Raw genomic sequence first — 24560 nt, 5'->3', positions numbered from 1 at the left:
GTAAACAAATTTCTATATTAGAAATAGTAAACAGCTAAAATCTATGCCAGATTTACATAATGAATTTTAAACTTAAAATAAAATTTTCATTTAAAATAAAACAAAAATAAACAAATCTTTTTCTACAAGATTTTTACAAAACTCAAATAAGTAAAGGTTTTGTTATATTGATAATAATTCTTATTTAAATTCAAAAACTTAAATTATGAAAAGTTATAAGTTTATTAATGAATTTAATATTTTTTAATAAGTTAGTAAAGGAAGCTAACATAAAAATATTAATATTGATGATTAAATTAATACTTTTAAAAATTGTAATAATTTTTTTGAAAATAGAAAAAGTGATAATTTTAAAGAAAAATTGGCATAAAAATAAGAATTCGATTATATTAAATAAGATTCTGATTCAGATAATAATAAGTATAGTAGATAAATTATATAAAATTTGGATTAAAATTAAGATTTTGAATAAAAAATCATATAGATTAATATTGAATGATTATTTAATTTTCTTTAATATATTAATTTTTATTAAAAATTTTTTTAAATATTAATTATTTTTATATAAAAGTAAAATTATATTAAAAATAAAATAAAATAATTATTAATATATTTTTTTTTAGCGCAATAAAAATAAAAAAAAATAACAAAAATTAAATAATAAAAAAAAAAATCGTATTTTCAATTAAATATAATAAATAATTACTTAAAAAACCCTATGAATTATTTTGGGTAAAATAAAAAGCTTTTAGAAGTTACAAAAGTTTATAAGAAATTCGTAAATAAAATATTTAAATAAAAATCAATAAATATATGGCTAGATAAAATTAAATGCGTTTGATCAGCATAAAAGCTCATTTGTTCATAAAAATGAAAAATTGATTTTGAGATATTTAAAAAATATAGATTTTTTAATGTAAATATTTAGAAATTGATAAATAAAAATAATATTTTAATGAAATAATTAACAATATATAAAAACTTATTAAAAAATAATATAAGACTTAACAAAAAATATAATGAAAATTACGAAAGTATTAAGCTAATAAAATAACTATAAATTTAAATAGAATAATAAAAACTTTATATATATATATATATATAAATATAAATATATATATATATATATATATATATATATATATATATATATATATATATATATGTTTTAATAATGAATGTAATTTATAATAATGTTCTAGTTTGTAGTTTGGAATTTTGTGAAAATTGTATAAGATGTTATAAATAAAACCAAATAGATGAATAAAATCATTAAATTGAAAATTTTAAATGCCTTTCAGATGAATGTAAAGGAATTTTAAACATAAAATTAAAATATATAATTTGTTCTTTTATTTTTCCTGTAATATTTTTTTAAAACTTACTAAATGAAAAAAAGCGATTTATAATTCATATTTTGTACCCATTTTTTATTTTGATTACGTTATTATTAAAATAATACAAAAAAAATAAATAAATATTTTAGTATATTAACATTATAAAAAATTAATTTTATAAAAATTAAACTGAAATAAAATTGAATAATAAATAAATAATATTTATATAATAAAAATAAAGTTATTTTAAGAAAATGCAATTAAAAAGGAACAATAATATAAAAATAATAAAGTAAATACTAAATGAATAAAAAAATAAAGAAAACAATTAATAGAGATCTTTAAAATCAACCCAAAAATCTCCTTAATAAAAGTTTTTTTTCTAATCTCCTAAAAATAAACTAAAAAAAAATAATTTTGTACTTAAAACTGATTAATAAACACCAAAATAAAAACATTTTTCTAGAGTATAATCTCCACGTAAATTTGTGGAAAATAAATAAAAAAACAAGTCATTAATATTGACTTCAACTTAAAGTACAAAAACATTGTAATTTGATAAATCAACAATAGATAAGTCAACTATATCGACAAATCTTTCTAATGAAAGAAGATATGGACGTTAGATTCAAACAAATTAATTTTTTTAGAGCAATTAGAAGTTTTAAATTAATGCATAACCATCTTGGAAAAGAGCAAAATATTCAGGAATATTTAATTTATTACAGAAATTTAATGATAAAGTAGATGATGCAGAAATGAATAAACAAAAAGTAGATTTTGGTTAATAAATAGAAATTCTTTTAAGGGTGATTAGTTATATAGCCAATAGTGATTCAGTTTTTTCCAGTATTTTATTATTTGTTGTTAAGCAATTGGAAAAACACTTGTTTGAATAAAATTAGGATAATCTGTAAAAATATAGAGATTTGACAACCATGCTTTATAAAGTAGTAGAAGATGATCTAAAGTATTTAGATGTGAAAAATTATAGATAAATATGTTAACAGTTATAAATTGGTATTAAATATTATTAAAAATATAATTATATGACTTTTAGTCAACTTTTAGAATAAAAATAATAATATTTATATTTGAGTAAAATGCATATTAATTAATTAAAGGTCGAAAGATAAGAATAATAAACATTAAATAATATTATTTAAAATTAAATATAGGAAATTTAGGAACTTAATAATTCATAAAAAATCAATTCCTAAAAAATTAATTAGGCTGAATGTATTATTGAATAACTCTAAAATCAAGAAAAATAGTATATAATAGATATTTAAAACTTAAATTCTAGATTAGATAAATTCTAAGAAAAATATTAAAATAAATTAGTTAAAGTTGATAAATATATTTAATGTAATTTTATTAATGTATATTAAAATAAAGCTAATTTCAACAATAATTCACCTAAATTTTCGCAATAATAGTCAAAAATAAAACAAGGGTCTCCTGATATTAATTTTAAATAGGATGAAATTTTAGTTTGATTTTAATTTTTTTTAAAAAATAATATATATATAAATATAATATTAATTAGAAATATTTTAATTTATTATAAATGTTTTTTTTTTTTTTTTTTCAATTTTATATAATTAAAATACTATAAGAAAAATGAATAATTAGAAAGTATTAATATATTAAATCTAAAACTATTTATTTTAGATAATTTAGTTCATTTTAAATGAAAAATTATACAAATTTTTATATAAAAAATTTATTTTAATTCATTCTAGTTTAATTTATTAATCATCTTATTTTAAATTTTTAGTTTCATCTTATTTTATTTATAATGTGTCATTATTATTGGCATAAAAGCCATTTTTTTATAAAATCTCTTATATTTTATTTTATAAGTATATTTTTTCATTATAAAGACCTTTTATTTCTTCAGTTGATTTATCGAATACTTTCAATATTTTTTGATTTTCCTTAATTGTATTTTTATTTTAGTAAAAATAATTATATTTACTTATAGTAAAAGTGCATACTTTTTTTCAATTTTTTATATTTTGCTTCAAAATCATTATTTTAATTGTTGTTCTATGTATATATAAAGTTATTATTATTTTAATTATTTTTATATTAAAAAAAATACTATTTAGTTGTTTTGTATATCCATTTTTTTTTTATTATTATTAGATATAATTTAATTATTAATTTTTAAATTTTAAAATAAAGGAAATAATAATTAAATTAATAATATCTGTTTTTAATAAAAAATTATTCTCAAACAATTTGTAATAAAAAAAAAACAGAATATATTTTTTTTTTTTAATTTGAATTTTTTTTAAGATAAGTTAATAACAAAAATTTATGACTCAAAAGTTATATACTTCAATTATTTTATTATTTTTTATTATTAATATTAGGTTATTAAAAATAACATTAATTATTTATTTATAATAAAAGAATTTAATAATAATTTTTTTTTTTTAAATATAAATTTTCTTATATTAAATTTCATTTTTCTTCAAATAAATAATTTTAATCTAATCTAATCGAAAAATATATGTTTTTATAAAAAATTTAATTAATGTTTTTAAATATATTCATATCCTATATGTAAATATTAAAAAACAATTTATTTATATTTTAGAATTTAGGATATTATAATATATTTTTAGAATTTATATAATTAAATATAATATGAAAAACTTTAAACACAAAAGAATCTATTGTGATTTTATATAATAATATAATTAGATTTATACAATTTTCTTATTTAATTATAAATAAAATATAATCATAATCTTAAGCCTATGTTAAATCTAAGAATTTACAAATAATAAAAAATTTAGATTATAGTGCTAATAAGTATATCAGTTTAAAATTTATGCGAAAATAATTTAAATTAAATATATAAACTTTTGTAATAATAATAAAAATAAAAATAAAATTTTTTACATAAAAATAATATAAAATATATATTTTTATTATATATTATTTTCATCTTTTATATGTATTTTATATATTCCAGCAATTAGTCATTATATTCTCAAATAATTAATCATCATCGATAGTTGTACTTAGAATATGATAATATTCATAAAATTCATTAAAATGAACTCTTTATTTATTTAAATTACTTTAATTCTTTTTTTTAAAAAAATATTTTATTAATATAAGAAATAAATATTATTTATACAAAAACTGCCATCAAAAATTCAAAAGAATCTGTAAAGTCAAACAAGGCTTCATCTTCTGTAATTTAACCCATTTAAACGAAAGGATGTTTATAATAATTATAATTTTCTTTTAACAAAAATAAATATATATATATTAATTTATTAATATATTATAATTGATTATTACATATTATATCATTATAGTATACTTCTCCACATCTTTTAGTGTCTATTTACTAGAAAGCATATACAATTAAAGCTTATCTTGAATCTTTAATTTTTCCCTTTAAATCTTTAAAAAAGATTTATATATCAAATTGTTAATAGTTATAATATTTATTAAAAATAAATTCTGTATCTTATAATTAAATTCTTTATTCTTACAAACATTATTAAAATATGTTTAATGTAATTTTATTCTTATATTAAGCATTCTTTAAATTACTATATAATTTTATAAATCCTCTAATACCCCTTTAGCTTAACTTATTTCTCAATTAACTTATTGGAGTTGCTTCTAGTTAAATACCAGTTTTTTATCTTAGAAAAATAAAATATTAAAAATATTTTTAAAATATAAATATTATAAAAAGTACGATATAGAACTATGCTATTGGTATAAACTTTTTTGCTTATAAGGACTTTATCTACTTTAAGTCTATACATTATAAGGTCTTAATTGGGTACTATACTCTGTGGGTTCCTATGAGGTTCCAAAAGGAGCATTTGAGCTTACTGTTCCTCCGTTTGTAAGACTCCTATGGTGATCTTAGAGGAATCCTTTTTTATTTGGATCAAACATATTTTTGTGTCCTTTTATTTATTATTAATTTAGTATTTTCATTGTTTTTTATAATTTTATTTACCAGCATAATTATTTTATAGATAAGAGTTTTATTATTATAAACTGAAAGTATTTACTAGTATTATTTCAAAAAAGTGATCATCAGAAATAGAAGCACTTAAATTATTAAAAAAATCAAAAAATTATTATTTTGAAATTCTCTCGTTTAAATTTTAATTCTATTGTGTTTAAAAAAATATCATATATATTAATTAATATTTTTTAAAAAAATATTATACATTAAGCATATTATATAAATCTAAAGCATTAAAAAAGTCTTTATAAATTTCATCCTCATTGTTTTTTTGTTGTTTTTACATCCGGATGAGCTCTTGGATTAAACTATTTTTGAATTTCTTGAGTGGTAATAATTCCTTAATTATATTAATCAATTTTATTAAATATACTATTTACAATTTAAAATCTAAATTCATTCATTTAACCTTTTAAAGTATTTAAAAAATCATAAATGTTAATAAATCCATTTTATTACGAATCAAATAAATTAAAAATAATATTAATTTCTGAGTCTGCTACATCGATTCTATAATCATTTATACATTTTTTAAATTCAGTTAATTTTATTTTTTCATTATTATTATTATTCATCTTATTTTTATTTTTTAAATTTAAAATAAATATGGATATATATAATTTTATTTTTTACTTTGAATAATTTTTCAATTTATAAAAATCCTTTAGGTCCTCTACTTGCAAGTCTGTTTTTTATTCTTTTTAAAATAAGTTCTATTTATCTTTTAGAAACGTTATTTTATTTCATATATTAGGAACATGAAGTTTAATAACTTGCTTACGAATATGCACTCATTTTATTGAGATTATCATCGTATTTACTTTATTTTGAGATTTAAGAAAGTGTTTCTTTATTTAATTAATTATTTTATATTTATTATTATAAAGGTAATTATTTATCTTATTAAGGAGTCTTTAATGGTGATAAATCTTATGAGGTATTTTCTGATTATTAAAATTATATAAATCTCTAGTTATTTTTATTGGATGAATCTTTTTTCCACACAGAAATCATATAGCTTTAGAATTCTTCGTCTTTTGGCCAATTATGGAGTTAGAAAGAATAAAATTCAAGAAAATCTTCTAATGTCATTTTATCATTATGAAAATCCTTTATTTAATTAATTTAATTTTTATTTTTTATTTATTTTTACTCTAAAGTCTAAATAACTTTCAATACAAGTTCTAAATTCAAAATTTATATCATTTTATGATTTAACATTTTACTATACTTGAGGATGATTAAAAGGATTAAATGCTTATTTAATTTTTTAGGTATTTATAATTCCTTTATTTTATCCTTCTATAGAGTTAAATATTTAGGTTATTATATTTTTTCTGAATTAATTTAATGGAAGCTTTTTTTTTTTTTTTAATTAAATTAGATTTTTTTTAGTTTAAATTTGGCTTTTTATTTTTTTATTACCTTAATTAAATTTAAAAAATCTTCATAATTGATATATCCATCATTATTTTTATTAAAAGATAAAAAAACTTAATTAAGAATTTGTGGTTCTTCTTAAATTTTAAATTATTTTAATGCATTTTCGAATTCTTCATAGTTAATTTAATTTTTTCCATTTTTTGTGAAGCTCTATTTTTTGTTTGTTTTTTTTTTTTCGTTTTTTTTTTTTGTATTTATAATTACTTTAAACATTAAAGCTAAAGCAATTAAACCTTATAATCCTCTTTATTTTAATTACTATTAAATTTTTTAAGAAAATTATTCTAAACTATTTATTTTTTATGTATGTAATTTTTTTTAAAAAAAAAAACATTTATAATTACAATTATTAATTGTTCTATGAGAGATTGCTTTTTTATTAATTAGTATTATCTTATTTATTAGAACTTTTTATATATTATATAATTTTCGATAAAAAAATATATTGTTTTACTTATTTAAATTTTCGGAAAATAATTTAAAAACATTATTTGTTTACAAAATAGATTAAACAAAATTTTTGTAATCTATTTTCTCTGTTTATTTATTTTCAAAAAATGAAAATATTTAATCCATTTCCTAAATAAAAATATAATTTATATTTGTTTAAATGTATTTATTATATTTACTTATATTTATAGAATAATTCCTAATTTTGCTAATCCTCTAAAAAATTCGGTTTTGCTTAATTATCCTGAATTTTATAAATCAAAGAATTTGAATATTTTCAACAAAGATTATTCTGCTTAGACTGCCAAATATTTCTAATCTAATTTTCTTTTAACTTCATTTATGAAGCTTAATTTTTTTTAAAAAAAATTAATTATTTTTTCTTTATCTTTTTATTATTACATTTGTATTAGTTATTCCATTTTTTTTTCTTTAATTTCTTTATTTTAAATTAATAATTCTTAATTTCAAATAAATATATATTTTTATAAAAAAAGAAAAAAAATAAAACAGTTAAAAAAAAAAAAAATATATATAGATATATATATATATAAACAAAAATTAAATAACAATTTATAATATCCAAAAAAAAAAAAATATTTTTAATTAAAAGTAAATTTATAATAAAAATTAACACAACAAGTATAAAAAGAAAGAAATAGAGTTTTTGAATAAAAAATATTTTTCGTCATAAAGAAGATTTAACAATTTCTGCAAAAAAATGAATTTAAGCAAGAACTTTATCACCATCTAAAAGCTAGGCAAATACTTCATCTCCATTTTTGATAGGTCCAACACCACTAGGAGTTCCAGTTAAGAATAAATCTCCTTAATTAAGAGTCATAAATTTAATTGCGAAAGAAATTTATTAATCAATTTTAAAATGCATATTTCCAGTAGAGTCTTTTTGGACAGTTTTTCCATTTATTTACAAATCAAGAATCAGACTATAAGGATCTCGGATTTAAGTTTTAGAAACAAAAGTACTTAAAGGAAGAAAATTATTTTATCCTTTTGCTAAATCCCAAGGTAAACTGTTTTTTTTCAAAAACCATTAGTAATCTCTATCAGTTAAATCCAAAGCTAAAAAATATCCAGCTATATAATCTTACCAATTCCCTGATTTAGTAATATCCTTATTATATAATTCAGTGTTTATCATAAATCCTAACTCTATTTCATGATGTACTTCATTTTAGGTAAAAAAAGTAACTTTTTAACCTTTTTTGGGCTAGATTATAGAGGAAAATAGGCTTTTAGAATATTATTGGTTCTTTTGGGATGTCGGTTCCTCCTAATTCTTTGACATGGTTTATATAGTTTTTTCCTATTGCTAATATTTTATTTTGTTTTGGGTTAATAGTTTTTTAAAAAAACTATTCCATAATTAAGATATTTATATTTATATATAAATTTAATTATTATATTTTTAAATTAGACATATATTTTTTTGTAGATTAATTAATAAATTAAAATATTTTATTTAATTTTTTACAATAAAATAAAAAAAAATATATAAAAATGAACGAAAATTTAGCAAATTAATATTAATAAAATCAAAATAAAACAGAAAAAGAAGAAGAAATAGAAATAAAAAAAGAAGAAGAAAAAGAAAAAGAAAAAGAGAAATAAGAAGAAGAAAAATAAAAATATGAAGACGAAGATGACGAAGAAAATATAAAAAGGTAATAATTACTTAAATAAAATCACTAATTTAGGCATGATAATATGAATTCTAAACAGTTAGATTATTAGTTTTACTCTAATAACGAGAACTAAATAAAAATATACAAAAAAAAATTATTATTAGTAGTAATATTTGTATCTATAATTTTAATTTTTATAATGTTAGAACGTTTATTTTACGGATTAATTTTATAAAAAGAAAACTCTATGATAAGTTTAGTCTAAGATAAATTGAATTTATAATAAATAATCAATAAAGTAAGATTATTTTCTAAATATATAAAATAAAATATATATATAAAAAAAAGGATAATAATTACATTAGAAAATTTAATTCCAATTTTATATTTGATTCTTTTTGTCATTTAAATACATTTAAATATAGTTTCTTATTATTTACTGTTTATATAGCTATTTTTTTCATATGTATAGATCCAGAAATAGCCATAAAGGTGGGATATTTAACATTATATATGTATTATTGTATAATTTGTTTATAATTAATTTACGAAGGACCTCGTCCATTTTGGAATTCTAATAATAATAAAGAAAATATAAATAAAGAATAAAAAAATATATTTGTAAATACAATTACAACTCCTGTTTGTCTAAGAAGCTTTGGACATCCCTCAAAGTATATATTTATATCTATGTTTATAGGATTTTATAGCATTTATTGTTATGAATAGAAAAAAAGAGAAGAGAATAAGGATTATTCTTTAAAAAAATTAAAACTTTTACTAGGTTGTGTATTTTTAATACTTGTTTTTTAAAATTTCTAACTGGTTAAAACTACTTAATAAACATGGGCTTAGGAATCATTTATTTTTTAGTTTTATACTCTCTAGTAGTTTTTTAGGATAAAAATATAAATAATATAATCATTAAATCATCTTTTTAATAAAGGTCTGCCAAAAAATATATTTTCTATTGGTTTTTAATGGTAATTATATCAATTATTTTTGCAACTATGATCTATACATAATAAACATATTATTCTTCTGCAGAATGGATTAGAAATTTTGTATATTGTAACGAATAATTTGGGGAAAATTAAACATTTAAAAGCCCTTATGAAGAGATTATAGGACATTGGTTTACATTTTTATAAATTTCATGTCTTTTTGGCCTTATAGGGTTTGTTTTTGGTGTAGCGCACAGTTATAGAAATATAGGAAAGAGAAATTTTAAATGGTATGAGGGAACCTGGAAGTAAAAAATATGCAGAATTGGTGTTTTGTAAGTATTTATTATACCTTCGTTTATTTTGTGTCATTATTAGGATTATATTGTAAATAATAGATGGATAAGGTAAATTGGAGTTAATGAATTTTATTTAAATTCATTACATTTTTTTGGAATGTATTTTAATATTTTTGGTATTTTACCTGAATTTTTAGCAAAAATTAAACTTGTTGACGGAAACTAATAAGAATAAGTATATGATGTCTTTTAAGCTTCAGAATTAAGTGTTATTTAAAATGATGACAAAAACAGTAATTCTTAAAGCGAAATAAAAGACGAATAGTAAATAAAAGAATATCAAAATAATAAAAATTAAAATTTAAATAGTATAAATAAATGTTCTGATCAATAATCAGAAGATGGATGATATAACAAATAATATAAAAAAAAGATAAAAATATATAAAAAAATATAAAAATAAAATATAAATATAATATAGATAGTTTTAAAAAATAAATATAAATATATATAAATATTTATATATATATATATATATATATATATATATTTATATATTTATATTTTCTTATTTTTATATTTATTTTTTATATATTTAATATTTTTTTTTATATATTATTAATTATATATAAAATAATTTTAAAATATAAATTTATTTTTAACAATTTTGTTTTTTTTATTTATTATTTTTTTATATTTTTTATAATCATTCACATAATATAAATGATTTTGTTTAATTTAAAAAATTTTTTTATTATTATTATTTTTCATATTAATTTTATATTTAATTTAATTGAATAATTTTTAAATCTTAAACCATGAATTTATTTTTAAATTTTTTTATAAAATTTATTGTTCTTTCTTTTATTAAATGTTTTTTCCCTTCTATATCTATCAACTATTTTTCTATTATATTTTATTCAATTGGAAAGAAGTTTATATGATTTTTTTCTTTCCAATATTGAGGAGTTTCTTTTTAATTTATTAAGATATTTAAATTATAATCGAATGTTTATTTTATTTAGTCAAAATTTATATCTATTAATACAAAAAAACATTAAAAATTATTATTTATCGCATAATATTTCTCATTTATACTTTTTTTATTAAAAATAAATGTATTTAAAGATTCTTCTTAACATTCTCTTACTGCTGTATTTGTTAATATATTATCTTAAATTTCGAATTTTCCGCCCATTTCTCCGTATGAGCTACTATTATTAGCACTTTGAGTTAATATATAATAAAATTTATCTTCTTTTTTACCCAAAATAATAATTCCAGCGCCTAAAGAATTTGATTTTTGGCATTTTCTAATATTATCTAATTATTTAGTTAGTGAATTTGTTTAATCTAGTATATTTTAAGTGGAGAAAGATATAGTGTTTTAGAGAAAATCAAGATCTGTTTAATTTTTAGAAGGGGAAATTTCAAAATAAGGCAAAGAAATAATTGTTTAAGCTAGAATTAGTGAATTTTTAAGTATTTCTTATATTACTCCCACTGTTCTTTTATGAATTTAATAAGGTTTTTTTTCAAGAATATCATTACATTTGAAATTGTATTAATTAAAATTTTAAATTCCTGCTTTTAATAAATCTTTAAGAAGAAAATATTTAATATTTTTAGATTCTTTATATGATAAAGGTAAAATATTTTGGACTTTCTACAAAACAGAAATGTTTTGGTTAAAATAATTTTCTTAAAGGAAATCTATAAATATATTATAACATAAATATTATTTATATTTAATCATTTTTGATTATTATAAATCCTTCTAGCATATATTTAATAAATTTAAAGATTCTTCTTTTAATTCGCGAGATGCACATTCTAATGGAGGCTCTTTATTTTCTAATTTTCCACCACAATCTGCATATGATAAACCTGATTTGCGGTAGAATCCGAATAAAATCACACATAAACCTTATTATTAAATCTCTTTTGAAAAATAATAAGACCATAAAAGTACACCTGATCCTTTTGGAGAATTTTTTTCCATATATATATATATATATATATATATATATATATATATATATATATATATATATATAGAGAGAAATTTTTTTAATTTATTTTTTATTTTATACTAATAATATAATAGGTAATTATTTTTAAATTTTTTATTTTAATTGAAATGTTTTTTTTATTTGGTTTTTCTTTAAAAAAAAAAAAAAAAAAATTTTTAAGTAAAACTATATATTATATTAAAAAAATTAATTTGTTTATATATAATTACTAAATTCCTTAATTTATGTTTAAATAAATTATATTATAATTTAAAATTTGACATAATTATATAATCATTAATAATTAAAATTTAATTAATTATATAAATAAATAATAATAATAATTATTTGATTTTTATTTTTTTAATATAAAATATAAAATATATATAAATAAATAATCAAATGATTAATTTTAAAAAATGAAATCAAAAAATTTTTGTTTTAAATAGAAAAACATCAAAATTTATAAATTGCCTTTATATAATTAATAAAAAAGATTTTTATATAATTCGAAATATTTAATTTAAAATTATGTATTAAGAAAATTTTAATAAATCCTTATAATAAGAAAATAATTTAAATAATAAATCAGCTTTAATGCTTTATTTTATAAATCTTGATTTTTGTTTTGTTTTAAAAAAATAATGAGAAAAATAAAATATAGTTTAATTGTAACATTTTATTACAGGTTTTTAAAAAATTTAAAAATCTTTTTCTTTTGTTATATTTTATCAGCCATAAAATTTAAGATTTTATATATTTATTTAAAATAATATTTTTATAAATTTTTATTAAAATATATGTAAAATGACTTAAATTTCTGGAATTATATATTATTTTAAGATGAATATTGGAGCATTATATATGAAGAACTAAGTATATGCAAAAACATAGTTAATATTAGAAACTTTCTAAAACAAATATAAATTCTAATATTATATATATAAAATATTTATTTATATTAAGTTTTAATTTATAGTGAAAAGAAAATGTATTTAGTAAATATATAAAATAATAAATATATTTATATATATATATATATATATTTTAATATATTTTTATTAAAAATTAGAATTTTTATTGTAAAAATTAATAATTCAATTTAATATTAACATATTTGATTTCTATACTCACATTAAAATCATTAATTTAAAAACACTTTTATTCATATTTGAACATATAATTAAATTTATTTTTTAGTAATTCATTTATAAATCAAAACCTATTATAATAAAAATATAGCAGTTTTTAAAAATATTAAATTTGATTATGTTTTATGTTATTTTTATATTTAAAATTTTATGTTGAATTATATTTTTTATACAAAAATAATTAATTCTTTATTTTTTATTTTTTATTTTTGCATTTCTATTTTTGTTCTAGAATGCCGTCTATATTATATTTTATAACTCTAATATATTTTGTAAGTAATTTTTTTATACAAAAATTATTTTTAAGCAACACTTTTTATAATAATAGCTTAATAGCATATTAAAAGAAAAATAAAAAGTTGTGTTTTAGATTTATTCCTTATATCTCGTGTCCCTCTCTTGAAACGATTAGTTCCTTGATTTGATGTAGGATCTTGAATGAGTCTCCTGTCACAATTTGCAATATAAGGCACAATAAAGATAACGCTTTGGTGTGTTATCTAAGAATAATTAATTTGCTTGACTAGTCTCATCTCAAGATTTACGATTTTCAGATGGCAAAGCTATGGATATTACTCTTTCCTGTGTGTAGTACTCTACATGCTTTAAAGAGACTTATAGTATAGATGGTCCAAAGACATCCTGTAAAGCAATACTGTCCCTCCCTCTGTCTTAGGCCAATATGCCTATTGTGTGAAGGTTTTTCCTTTACCGTTGACAATCCTCACTGGTTTAGATTCTCAAAATCATTAGATCTTCTTGATACAATCAATAAAATTCTCTGTAGTTCCACTTCTACTGTTTTTTATTTTTTATTAGTGATTTTGAGTATGTTAGAATATAAACAAATATTTTTTTCCTCTCAAATTTGATTTTTTTTAATTAAAAATTTTAAAACGTGTCATAAGAAAAATATTTCCTTTTTTTTATTTTGTTTTATCAAATATAATTATCTCAATTAAATTTTTATTTTTGCCTTTAACAGTTAATGAATAAGCAGATATATATTTTTTTATATTAAATTCTAATTTATATGAAATCCAAAGTATGAAAAGTAAAAAATTATCGAATTTCTTTTTTAAGAAACTCATTAAATAATAAAATAGGCCTTAAATTATTTTGATACTTTTATTATATTTATTACTTGTTTGTTTAATATTTCATAAAAAAGTAAAATAAAAAATATTAATAATAATTAATTTTTTATGTATTTATAAGATATACTTATTCAATCAAAATTTTGAATTTCTATATTATATAATAATGTTTAAAATAAAAAATAATTAAGTAAATTTATATAAAAAAGAAAATTGAATCTGTACCATATATTAATTTAAAAATATAATTATTTATTTTAATTATATGTATATTTAATTAAAATATTAATATTTAATATATATTAAATAAAATAATGTTTTTATTAGATTAAACATATTTAAATTAAAATAAATAATATGATAACATAATATATCTATAAAACGATAAAAATTTGTGAAGCGAATTAATTTGAACATTTGAAAATAAACAATATTATTATTATTTATGAAAAATAAATATAAAATTAAAGTCTATTTTAAGTATAATAAGTAAATTATGAATGCTTTTTAGATTTTCAAGAATATGAAACTAATTAAAGTGTAAAAATATTTTATTAAAAAAAAATATATATATTTTATTTTTTATAAAAAAATAAGAGATAAATTAAGCTAAAATAGCTAAAATGATAATACTATTATTTTAAAGGAATTAATATATTGATTAAGTTTTATATAAAAATTCATCAATAAACTAATAGCCTCTTTAAATAATTTTATTTTTAGAATAATATTTAATTTAGATATTTATATAGTATATAACATTCTTTTTAAATATATGTTTTTTTTTATTATTTATTATAAAACAGATAATTTATGCTTGAATATTCTAATAAACATTATTTTCATTTGTTTCAAAGATTATTTTAATCTAAGTTTTTTTTATTTTATATTGAACTTTCTATTAAAAAGTTTTATTTTTATAGATTTTCTAAATTCATATCATTTTCTTAAAATTAGTCAAGTTCTTAAATTTAAAATAAATCATTTTTATATATTTGACTTTTATTCCCTTTATAATTAAAAATTTTGGCTTCAAACGCTGTTTTACTTACAGATAAAATTTATTTCAAATCCAAAGCCATCTTTGGTTTAAATCTTTTTAAATATTATTAAACTACTTTTTTTGTTTCTCTTAAAAATTCATCAGCTGCATAGACTTTTGACATTCTTAATTAATTTATAATTTTTCAATAATAATTATTTTTTTATTTATAAAAATTAAATGTATTTAATTTAACTCTTTATGATATTTTTCAATATATGTTTTCATTTAATTTGAGAATACTTAATTTCTTTTTACTGAATCTTATTTATGTATTGTTTAAATTTCTATGCATTTTTATATTTACCTTTTTTAATTAATAATTATTATTAGTATAAAATATCGTTTAAAATTATTTTACTTTTAATAAAGTTCATTTGATAAATTATAATTTTTTTGCCTTTCTTTCATTCTTTATTCAACTAATCTTCTTTTTTCTCTTCTAATTTTTTTGAATATAATATTTTTCAAAAATTTTAATAACCATATATATATATATATATTATATATTACAATTATTTTAAAAAATCTTCATCTAAACAAGTAGCATCTTATGTATCATTATCTTTTGCAAATAAATTTTCTTAAATTCTATACTACATTAGTGTATATATATTTTTTTATATTTTATCAAAAAATTGTAATAAATATGTTCAAATTTTTTTTTTTTTAAATAATAAAAAATAAATTGAAATAATTTAAAAAAATGAAATAAATAAATAAAAAATTTATTAAAACATAAATTATTAAATTTCGAATATATTTAATTAATATATAGAAAATATATTAATATAAAAATATAAATGTAAAATAAATAATTACATAATAATTTTTAAGATATTTAATTATATATTTTTTAATTTAATTATAATATTTTTTAATTTTTTTTAAATATATAATAGAATTAATATAAAATATATATATATATATATATATATATAATATATTATAAATTTTTATTTAATTTAATATAAAAGCCTATTTATTAAATTAAATCTTTTAAAATTATAAATCTTATTTATGTTTATTATTTTTCTAAAATCTAATAATATTCTTTTTTATTTTCTTAATGAATATACTAATTTAATAATATTAAAATATAATTGTTAATTTATTAACCAAATAGACTTAATAAAAAAGGAAAAATATATATTAGATAAATATTTTATATGTACTTTTAAAACTAGTCCATAATCCTCTATCTATAATTTTTTCTCTTTTATTATTTGTTTTAAAAAAATCCTATATTATTCCTATATTTAAATTAATAAACTTGCAAAAGTTGTTAAAAATTAAAATAGAGGAAAATATTTAGTTTTTATCACATGTATAATAAAATTAAATAATTTTTAATTTATAATAATAAATAATACATATTACAAAAATATTATTTTTCTTTAAATGGGTCAAAAATATATATTTATATAATGTATCGTGTTTTCAGCAATATTAATAACTATTTTATTGCATGATTATTTAGGTGATAAAAATAATATCGATTTTTTGAAGCAATTTATACAGGTTATTTTACAAATAAATAAATACATAAACATTATTATATTTTAAAAAATAGAAAAGTTCTTTTTAAATTATAGTAAATAAAAATAAAAATGAAAACTAAACTGTTGATATTGAAATTATGTATGATAAATTTAATTAGATACTTAAGTAATAGTTTAAAGGAATTTGTTTGTATGAAAAAATAAAATTGAAATAATAAACTAATAAAAAATAAACATCCGATTATTAAGTTGATTCGATTTAAAAATAATATAAAAATTCAAAGGTTAAATTCAATAGCTTGGCAGCATCAATTGATAGAATGTTATATATTTATATGTACGAAGATTAATTTTATGAAGATTAATAAGTGGATTTAATAAAACTAATTTTTTATGTATAGGAAAATCTATCTAGCTATTCAGAAAAATAAGTTGTCCACATAAGTTAAAATAATCTAAAATATTAATCGAAAATAAGTATTCTTTTTTTAAAAAAAATCATTTTTATTATAATATATTTTACAGGTGAAGATTATAATTTTTAGGGCGGTTTTTATAATAAAAAAAATAACTAATTTATAACAATTAATTCTGCAAGTGAATATGAACTAGAAGATATAAATTTTAAATTTACTTTATTATAAAAAAATATTGACAATGTTATAAGAATTAGTGGCGATTTGGAATTAGATTAGACTAATTATTATTTGAAATAAATTTACATTTCTATTTTTGCAAGCTTTTTTGTTTTTATTGGAATATTAGGATGTCATTATTTAAATAATTATTTATAAAATAATGAAACGGAAGCCAAGAATGTAATTAATATATATTTTTTTTTATATAAAAATATAAATAATTTAGCTTTCTATTATTTCTATAGGATTTTGTACAATTTAAGATTCTTTTTTATTTTTATGTTATTTATATATAGCTTTATAATCACAAAATGTAATTTAATTTTAAATATTTAATTTTTATGGTAAAAAATAGTAAAATCAATTTATTTTATATTGCATACCTGGATTACTTTATTTTATTATTTCAACTATTTATGAAATGAGAATCACTGTTTTAATTTGGAGAGAAAAAATGTATTATTAATATATGCGTGCTGGATAAATAACTAAAGGAATCGCAATTTTTTATTCTTTATTTTGTAATATATATATATATATTATTTTTATTTAGATATATTATTTTTAATTTTAAGATTTGAGTTTAATTTCTTATTTTACTTTATGCTATTACTTTTTTATCTATAATTAGTTTTTAATATTTTTAAGCTTCATATTAATTCCTTAAATTATTTCTACTGCCATTAAATCGAATTCCAAAAAATTTTATAAAAGCTATATTTTTGGTATTGTATTACCAAAGATAATTTTGCCAGTATAATATTTAAATTAAAAAATATTTTAAATTATAAATAAAAGCTTTATATTAGAGGATGTCCTAATAATATACTTAATTTTAAACCAAGTGAATAGTTTTGCTATTTATGGATTGGTTCTTTTTCAATTCAAGTAATAAATTTAATATATATTTTTACATTATCATTTATAATTTATTTATAGATTTTAATTGTATTTTTATAAAGTTAATATGGGCCTAGATTCTTTATTCCCGATTGTTTAAATCCAAACAAATATAATTATCATTACTTATATTAATACAATCCCGAGGAAAACGAAAAAGTATAATATAAATTATATATATATATAATAAAAAAAATAAGCATGATTGTGCAATTTGCTTGAATCCATTACATGAAAACGAATAATCTTCAAATGAATTATAATAACAAGATTAATAATAATAAACTAAAAAACTTTTAATAAAAAATAGAGTTTTAAAAACACCTTGTAACCACATGTTCCATATAAAATGCTTTTAACAATGGACAGAAATAAAGCTTGCATGTCCATCTTGTAGAGCTATAATACCTTCATATTATTGATAAAAATAGACTTAGATAAATAAGAATAAAATAATCTTAATATAACAAATATATATAGATATAAATTTAAAAAATTGAAAATATATTTATATATATATATATAGTTAAATATATATAAATATTAAAAAGAAAAATATAGTTTTCAAAATTTCGGATTTTATTTCTAAAGTTCAAACTTAGCAACTGTCATTAAATGAACTTCATCAGGTCCATCTGCAAGTCTTAAAGATCTTGCATTTATATAGGCTTATGCCAAATGAGTATCTTAAGAAACTCCTTGCTCTCCATGAATTTAAATCGCTTAATCAATTATTTCACAAGCTATTCTGGGTGCAACGATTTTAATCATAGCTTTTTTTTTTTTTTTAAAAATAATTGAATACTTATTTATTTACCTATTTCTACTCTTGCATTTTTAGCCCCTAATTTATCTATCATTTTTGCTGCATTTAGTGTTAATAATCTTGCTTAATCTATTTTAGTTCTACACTCACCTATTTTTTTTTTTTTAAAGAAAAAAAAAAAAATTAAATAAATTACCTATAATCTATAAAGCATTATCGTTTTCTTTTAAAAGCTTTCCAAAAATATGCCTTCTTTCAACTCTATAACACATGTTTTCAAAGCATCTTTCCATTAATCCTATAAGTCTCATACAATGATGAATTCTTCCTGGTCCTAATCTTCCTTAAGATATTTCAAAGCCTCTTCCTTCTCCTAGAAGTATGTTTTTAGCAGGAACTCTTACATTATAAAAATCAACTTCCATATGTCCATGAGGAGCATCATCACTGAATAATATAATTTAATATAAAATTAAATTAAAGAAAATATTACATTCCAAATACATTTAAAGGCCTTAAAATTTTTACTCCTGGTGTATCCGTAGGAACTAATACCATTGTATGCTATTAATGATATCCTCTTTTCTTGTTAGGGGTTTTACCCATTATTATTGCTATTTTACAATGAGGATCTCCAGCTCCTGAACTCCACCACTTTCTGCCATTTATAATATAATAATTTTCAGGGTCCTTTTCGCATCTTATTATCGTTGTTTCTATGTTTGTGGCATCTGAAGATGCAACATTTGGCTCTGTCATACCATACATAGAGCGGATTTTACCTTCTAAAAGGGGTTCAAGCCATTCTTTTTTTTATTCAGGTGTTCCATAAAGGTGCAAGGTTTCCATATTTCCGGTATCTGGGGCGGAACAATTAAAAACCATAGGAGCTACAAAAGATCTACCCTTTTTTTTGAATTTTAAAAAATAAAATTAAAATAAATAAATACCATCAATTCACATAAAGGTGCATATTCAGTTAATGTTAAACCAGAAATAGATGGTAAAAAGAGATTCCAAAGATTTTATTCTTTAGCTTTTTTTTAAAGTTCAAAAAGAATTTACGGAACATATTTCCATCTATCCTCTCCTGTTTTAATTTACTGAAAGAATTTTTATTCATTAGGATATACATGTTAATTCATAAAAATATTTAATTTAATATATATATCATGAAATTTTTATGAAAAACTGTCCTAAAATAAAGATCCATGTTTATATTAATTAAGCTTTTTCGTCAATTCGCCTGTTGAACGTTGGGACATTTCTAAAGCTTTCTTTGATAAATATTTTGTTTTTGCTAAAAAATTTTAGGCATTTTAACTACTTGAATTTCCTTATAGAGATCTTCTTTTTTTAATTTATTTTTAGCTTGTTTTTTTTAAATAGAATAATATTCGTATTTTTACCTTGTAAACTCCTTACGAAATTGATGCAAGTCTAAAAAAAGATAAACATAGGTAAAAATACCATTATGAGTCTGGAAATAAGTCTATATTCATAATTTAACAATATGTTTATTTTATTTAAATTTCGTAAGGAATTCCTGTGTAAGTGAAATCTTGTTTACCAAATCCTATTAAAGTTATCGAAATGTAATAAGGCATACATATGTAAGCCAAATCAGTAACTGGATTGCCTAAAGCAGTCAATTCCCAATCTAAAACAGCCAAGATTTTAGGTTAAGTAGGATGAAAGATACAATTATCGATTCTGAAATCGCCATGTACAATTGAGACTAAAGGAATATTATGCTTTTATGAATTTTCTTCAAGAAAATTGGATACAACTTCAAATTCTGTAATTTTTTCAGTTTCTGAAAGCTTGTATTATTATTTCCAAGTTTTAATTTGTTTTTCGATAAAGTTTAATGGATTTTATGATAAATCTTATAAATCAATTTGTTTGGGATTTATTTTGTGCAATTTTATTAATACTCTTAAAAATTCTAGATATATTTATTATCTTTCTTAAGGATTTAAGCTTTTTAAGCTAAAATCATCTGATCTAAATATTCTTCCTTGGACATATTCCATCAAATAAAATTCAGTACCAATTATTGTTTCATCACTGCAATATAATATGGGATTTGGAACTGGGAAATCCACACTTTTTAATGCCTTTATTATTTTATATTCACGATCTATTAAATGGGCTCCTTTTAAAAGAACACCAGGTGGCTTTTTCCGAAGAACATATTCTTTTTCTTAATATTTTATGTAAAATGTTGGATTTGATTAACCATGTTAGAATTAACGAATTATATATTCAGATTATTATTGTTATTGGAAAGAATTTGAGAAATTAAAAGACTAGTCTAAGTATTTTCGGAGCGATTCTGAGTTGAATAAGTGATTTGGAAGAACAGGAATAGTATCCATTAATTTTAATTTTATTTTTATAAATAATATATATATTAAAATTATTTGTGAAAAAAGATATTTTTTTTTTTTTTTTTGTAAATTTTTTTTAAATATGTTATATAATAATTTATTTTTATTATTAAATTACAAATTAACATACGTACATGTTTTTATATATTTCAAAAAATAAAACAATCGTTTTTTTTTTATTATTTATTATATCTTTTATTTAGAAGTTCTTACTAATTAGCTGTGTTTTTGTAAATTTGATTTGTTTGTCGAATTTATGATTATTAAAATTTCTAATTTTTTTGTAAATTATTTTATTACAAAACATTAGTTTTTAATTATTATTAAAGTATAAACCCATCTATTTATTTTATATTAATGTCTTATTATTGTGCAATTTATGTTTATTCATCTAAATTTTATACTTTTTCTTCATCAATTTCATCATCTTCTTCATTTAAAGAAGAAGATAAGTCAGAAAGAAAATCTAGTTATTGCATATATTTGTTATTTTCTTCTTCATTTTCTCCACATTCAAAATTAATGGGTATCATGGGAATTATTTCAGTTTTTTTGTTTTTTATAGGAATAAGTAGCCAATCATATATGTAATCATAAATAAAACCTTCTTTAATGAATCTTTCTCTAAAAATTTTTTTAAAATAAGAATAGTCTGGCTTATCTTCGAATTTCATATTTCTACATTCTGTAATAAAATAAGCAAATTCAGGTGGCAAACCTGCACATAATTCATTTAATGGAATATTTATTTTCATGTCTTTTATTTTATTGTATTTTTCTTCCCTATTTTGGCATTTTATGCCCTACCAAGGTAATTTTCCTTTTAAAAAATACACTAAAATATAAGCTATGCTTTCCATATCATCTCTTCTTGATTATTCATATCCTTTATGTGAATTAATACTTGCATATCTAGCAGTACCTTTTAAATATAAATATTTTTAAATTTTATATTTTACTTATCAATGGTTTTTTTTCACGGAATGGAATATGTTCATATGTTCTAAAATCTCTATATCTTTTAGATAATCCAAAGTCTATTGTATAAAAAGTTTTATGCATTTTATTTAATCCAATTAGAAAGTTTTCGGGCTTTATATCTCTATGAATATAAGCTTTAAAATGTATATATTCTATATTTGATATTAATTATTCGGCTAACATAAGTACTGATTTTAATGAAAATTTGCGATCACATAATTCGAATAATTCTTCTAAATTTTCACCTAATAGTTCCATAACTAAAAAATTGTAATCTCCTTCTTATCCACACCAGTACATTGTAGATATTCCTATTCCTCCTTATAAATTTTACATTATTTTTCCTTCATATAATAACTTTTTTTTTTTTTTTTTTATGTTTTTTTTTTTATTTTACTTATGGATATCGAGATTTTATTTCTTCTATTTTTATAGCGACATTTTAATAAGTTTGAACGTTTTTGCCTATAAATAATTAACCAAATGCTCCCGCGCCTATCCTTTCAGCTAATTTATATCTACCACATACTCTTAGTTCAACAATACTCATGTTTATTTTATTTTTTAATAAATATTTATTATTTTTGCAAAATAAAAATTATTACTATTTTTATATATTTAAAAAAAAAAAAAAAATTAAATTTTGATTAATTTGAAAGGTAATTAAGTAATAATTTTTATTATCAAAATTTTAAAATATTAAAAAATTAGTAAGAATATATTAATTAAGATAAGGTAAAACATATTCATATATATAGAAAATAAAATAAATAAAATTTTTTTTTTAAAAAAAAAAAAATTATTACTTTCTTTAAAAAATCCAACATTTAAATATATAAAAATTCAAAAAATTTATCTTAATCCGAAGAATTTCGACCATTTTCTATGATTAACATTAAAAGGTAAAAGTTAAGTCCAATAATATATTTTTTTATCAGATTCTTTATATAAAAATTCCATTGAACTTGTTAAAGAACTTTATAGAGTACTTGAATCATCTTCAAATAAAAACATAACAATACCCCAACAAATAGTAGCCAGGATTCTATAAAATTTCCATTAAGGCAAATATCCTTTTTTAGAAAGACTTTAGGCTCCTCCATATAAAACTCTGGATAATAAATACAATACAATTTATTGATTAATGCTTGTTTTTTCTCCAAATATATAACTACCGCATATAAAACCAGAAATAAAATTATGAAATTTAGATTATTTTTAACGTATTCTATTCAATATGCAAACTAGGGATTTATATAAAAATACATATAAACCCAAATTTTTTGCATGCTCATATGTTAGTTATAAAATGTGCTTTATTCTGTGCATTATGGTCCCTTTTTTGAATAGTAATGTCATTACTATTGCATGAACTAATCTCACTTTTCCGCCGTAATATATTCCATTTCTTAGTCCTCTAAAGCTTGATATTAAACATGATTTGTGGTTACATGGTGGTGGAGATATGAATAAATTTTATATTATTGTATTTGAATGTGTCATTTTTACTTTCTATTGTCTAAATTTCTTATTTAAAAGTATTTTTTATATTTTTAATTGATTTCTTTTTTTAATATTTACTTTTTTAAATTTAATTATTTTTTTTAATAATAAAAATATTAATTTGGTTTTTTTTCCTATGTTTTGTTTTTTATTATATGATATTAATTACGCATTATAATTTTTTAGAAAATTTCACTATTATATTTTTTATTTATTTTTACTATATTTACAATTCTTGAAAAAAAAAAAATATATATATTAAAATTATTTGTTAATTTTAATAAATTCATTATATATATTATTATCTTCTAAAAAATCATATAATAGAAAATTATATATAAAACTATAACTTATTTTAATTTTATATAGGTGAAGAATTACTTATATTTAATAAAAAGAAAATTTTATTTATTATTAAATTAAGGATAAAATGATATGCAT

General features: G+C 17.6%; 8 protein-coding genes across 8 annotated transcripts, besides 37 other annotated features; 1 reads left to right on the top strand and 7 right to left on the bottom strand. All coding sequences in view use genetic code 6, as the record gives it.

The window, feature by feature from the left end:
- Positions 1-499: 499 nt before the first annotated feature.
- Positions 500-556: a microsatellite.
- Positions 557-560: 4 nt separating this feature from the next.
- Positions 561-594: a microsatellite.
- Positions 595-969: 375 nt separating this feature from the next.
- Positions 970-1019: a microsatellite.
- Positions 1020-1084: 65 nt separating this feature from the next.
- Positions 1085-1165: a microsatellite.
- A 1367-nt stretch (positions 1166-2532) lies between these two features.
- Positions 2533-2567: a microsatellite.
- Positions 2568-3935: 1368 nt separating this feature from the next.
- Positions 3936-3993: a microsatellite.
- Positions 3994-4295: 302 nt separating this feature from the next.
- IMG5_196080 (hypothetical protein) lies at positions 4296-5752 on the bottom strand (the record flags this gene model as incomplete). Its single annotated transcript, XM_004024287.1, has 4 exons — positions 4296-4442; positions 4495-5014; positions 5071-5287; positions 5341-5752. The coding sequence occupies 4 exons, from the start codon at positions 5750-5752 to the stop codon at positions 4296-4298; spliced, it is 1296 nt and encodes a 431-aa protein (XP_004024336.1).
- Positions 4617-4675: a microsatellite.
- Positions 4620-4657: a microsatellite.
- A 155-nt stretch (positions 5753-5907) lies between the features above and the next one.
- Positions 5908-7371, bottom strand: IMG5_196070 (hypothetical protein; the record flags this gene model as incomplete). The annotated part of the gene is made up of 1 exon (XM_004024286.1): positions 5908-7371. The coding sequence occupies one exon, from the start codon at positions 7369-7371 to the stop codon at positions 5908-5910; it is 1464 nt and encodes a 487-aa protein (XP_004024335.1).
- Positions 6949-6987: a microsatellite.
- A 311-nt stretch (positions 7372-7682) lies between the features above and the next one.
- Positions 7683-7723: a microsatellite.
- Positions 7724-7870: 147 nt separating this feature from the next.
- On the bottom strand, positions 7871-8488 carry IMG5_196060 (hypothetical protein; the record flags this gene model as incomplete). The annotated part of the gene is made up of 1 exon (XM_004024285.1): positions 7871-8488. A coding segment is annotated over one exon (555 nt), but the record flags the coding sequence as incomplete, so codon positions are not given.
- A 315-nt stretch (positions 8489-8803) lies between these two features.
- Positions 8804-8870: a microsatellite.
- Positions 8804-8895: a microsatellite.
- Positions 8819-8903: a microsatellite.
- Positions 8904-8973: 70 nt separating this feature from the next.
- IMG5_196050 (hypothetical protein) lies at positions 8974-9905 on the top strand (the record flags this gene model as incomplete). The annotated part of the gene is made up of 2 exons (XM_004024284.1): positions 8974-9189; positions 9240-9905. 2 exons carry the CDS (start codon positions 8974-8976, stop codon positions 9903-9905), a joined length of 882 nt encoding a protein of 293 aa, XP_004024333.1.
- Positions 9468-9509: a microsatellite.
- A 637-nt stretch (positions 9906-10542) lies between the features above and the next one.
- Positions 10543-10596: a microsatellite.
- Positions 10543-10609: a microsatellite.
- Positions 10543-10614: a microsatellite.
- Positions 10543-10649: a microsatellite.
- Positions 10554-10610: a microsatellite.
- Positions 10571-10610: a microsatellite.
- Positions 10572-10684: a microsatellite.
- Positions 10576-10683: a microsatellite.
- Positions 10633-10698: a microsatellite.
- Positions 10634-10698: a microsatellite.
- Positions 10639-10764: a microsatellite.
- Positions 10649-10764: a microsatellite.
- Positions 10678-10740: a microsatellite.
- Positions 10678-10751: a microsatellite.
- A 35-nt stretch (positions 10765-10799) lies between the features above and the next one.
- Positions 10800-10838: a microsatellite.
- Positions 10839-12134: 1296 nt separating this feature from the next.
- Positions 12135-12191: a microsatellite.
- A 237-nt stretch (positions 12192-12428) lies between these two features.
- Positions 12429-12492: a microsatellite.
- Positions 12493-13163: 671 nt separating this feature from the next.
- Positions 13164-13204: a microsatellite.
- A 2041-nt stretch (positions 13205-15245) lies between these two features.
- IMG5_196040 (hypothetical protein) lies at positions 15246-15847 on the bottom strand (the record flags this gene model as incomplete). The annotated part of the gene is made up of 3 exons (XM_004024283.1): positions 15246-15561; positions 15633-15743; positions 15798-15847. 3 exons carry the CDS (start codon positions 15845-15847, stop codon positions 15246-15248), a joined length of 477 nt encoding a protein of 158 aa, XP_004024332.1.
- Positions 15848-16275: 428 nt separating this feature from the next.
- Positions 16276-16320: a microsatellite.
- Positions 16321-16327: 7 nt separating this feature from the next.
- Positions 16328-16388: a microsatellite.
- Positions 16351-16387: a microsatellite.
- A 2652-nt stretch (positions 16389-19040) lies between the features above and the next one.
- On the bottom strand, positions 19041-21623 carry IMG5_196030 (hypothetical protein; the record flags this gene model as incomplete). The annotated part of the gene is made up of 5 exons (XM_004024282.1): positions 19041-19249; positions 19294-19392; positions 19439-19689; positions 19736-20148; positions 20193-21623. 5 exons carry the CDS (start codon positions 21621-21623, stop codon positions 19041-19043), a joined length of 2403 nt encoding a protein of 800 aa, XP_004024331.1.
- A 161-nt stretch (positions 21624-21784) lies between these two features.
- IMG5_196020 (hypothetical protein) lies at positions 21785-23166 on the bottom strand (the record flags this gene model as incomplete). The annotated part of the gene is made up of 3 exons (XM_004024281.1): positions 21785-22557; positions 22595-22973; positions 23014-23166. 3 exons carry the CDS (start codon positions 23164-23166, stop codon positions 21785-21787), a joined length of 1305 nt encoding a protein of 434 aa, XP_004024330.1.
- Positions 22982-23008: a microsatellite.
- Positions 23167-23434: 268 nt separating the features above from the next.
- Positions 23435-24119, bottom strand: IMG5_196010 (hypothetical protein; the record flags this gene model as incomplete). Its single annotated transcript, XM_004024280.1, has 1 exon — positions 23435-24119. One exon carries the CDS (start codon positions 24117-24119, stop codon positions 23460-23462), a length of 660 nt encoding a protein of 219 aa, XP_004024329.1. The 3' UTR covers positions 23435-23459.
- Positions 24120-24166: 47 nt separating this feature from the next.
- Positions 24167-24225: a microsatellite.
- Between the last annotated feature and the right edge of the window lie 335 nt (positions 24226-24560).

This window comes from Ichthyophthirius multifiliis, assembly GCF_000220395.1.
Source record: "Ichthyophthirius multifiliis unplaced genomic scaffold scaff_1120509251399, whole genome shotgun sequence".
NCBI classification, from domain to species: Eukaryota; Ciliophora; class Oligohymenophorea; order Hymenostomatida; genus Ichthyophthirius; species Ichthyophthirius multifiliis.
This window is presented reverse-complemented; position numbering and strand designations above follow the sequence as displayed.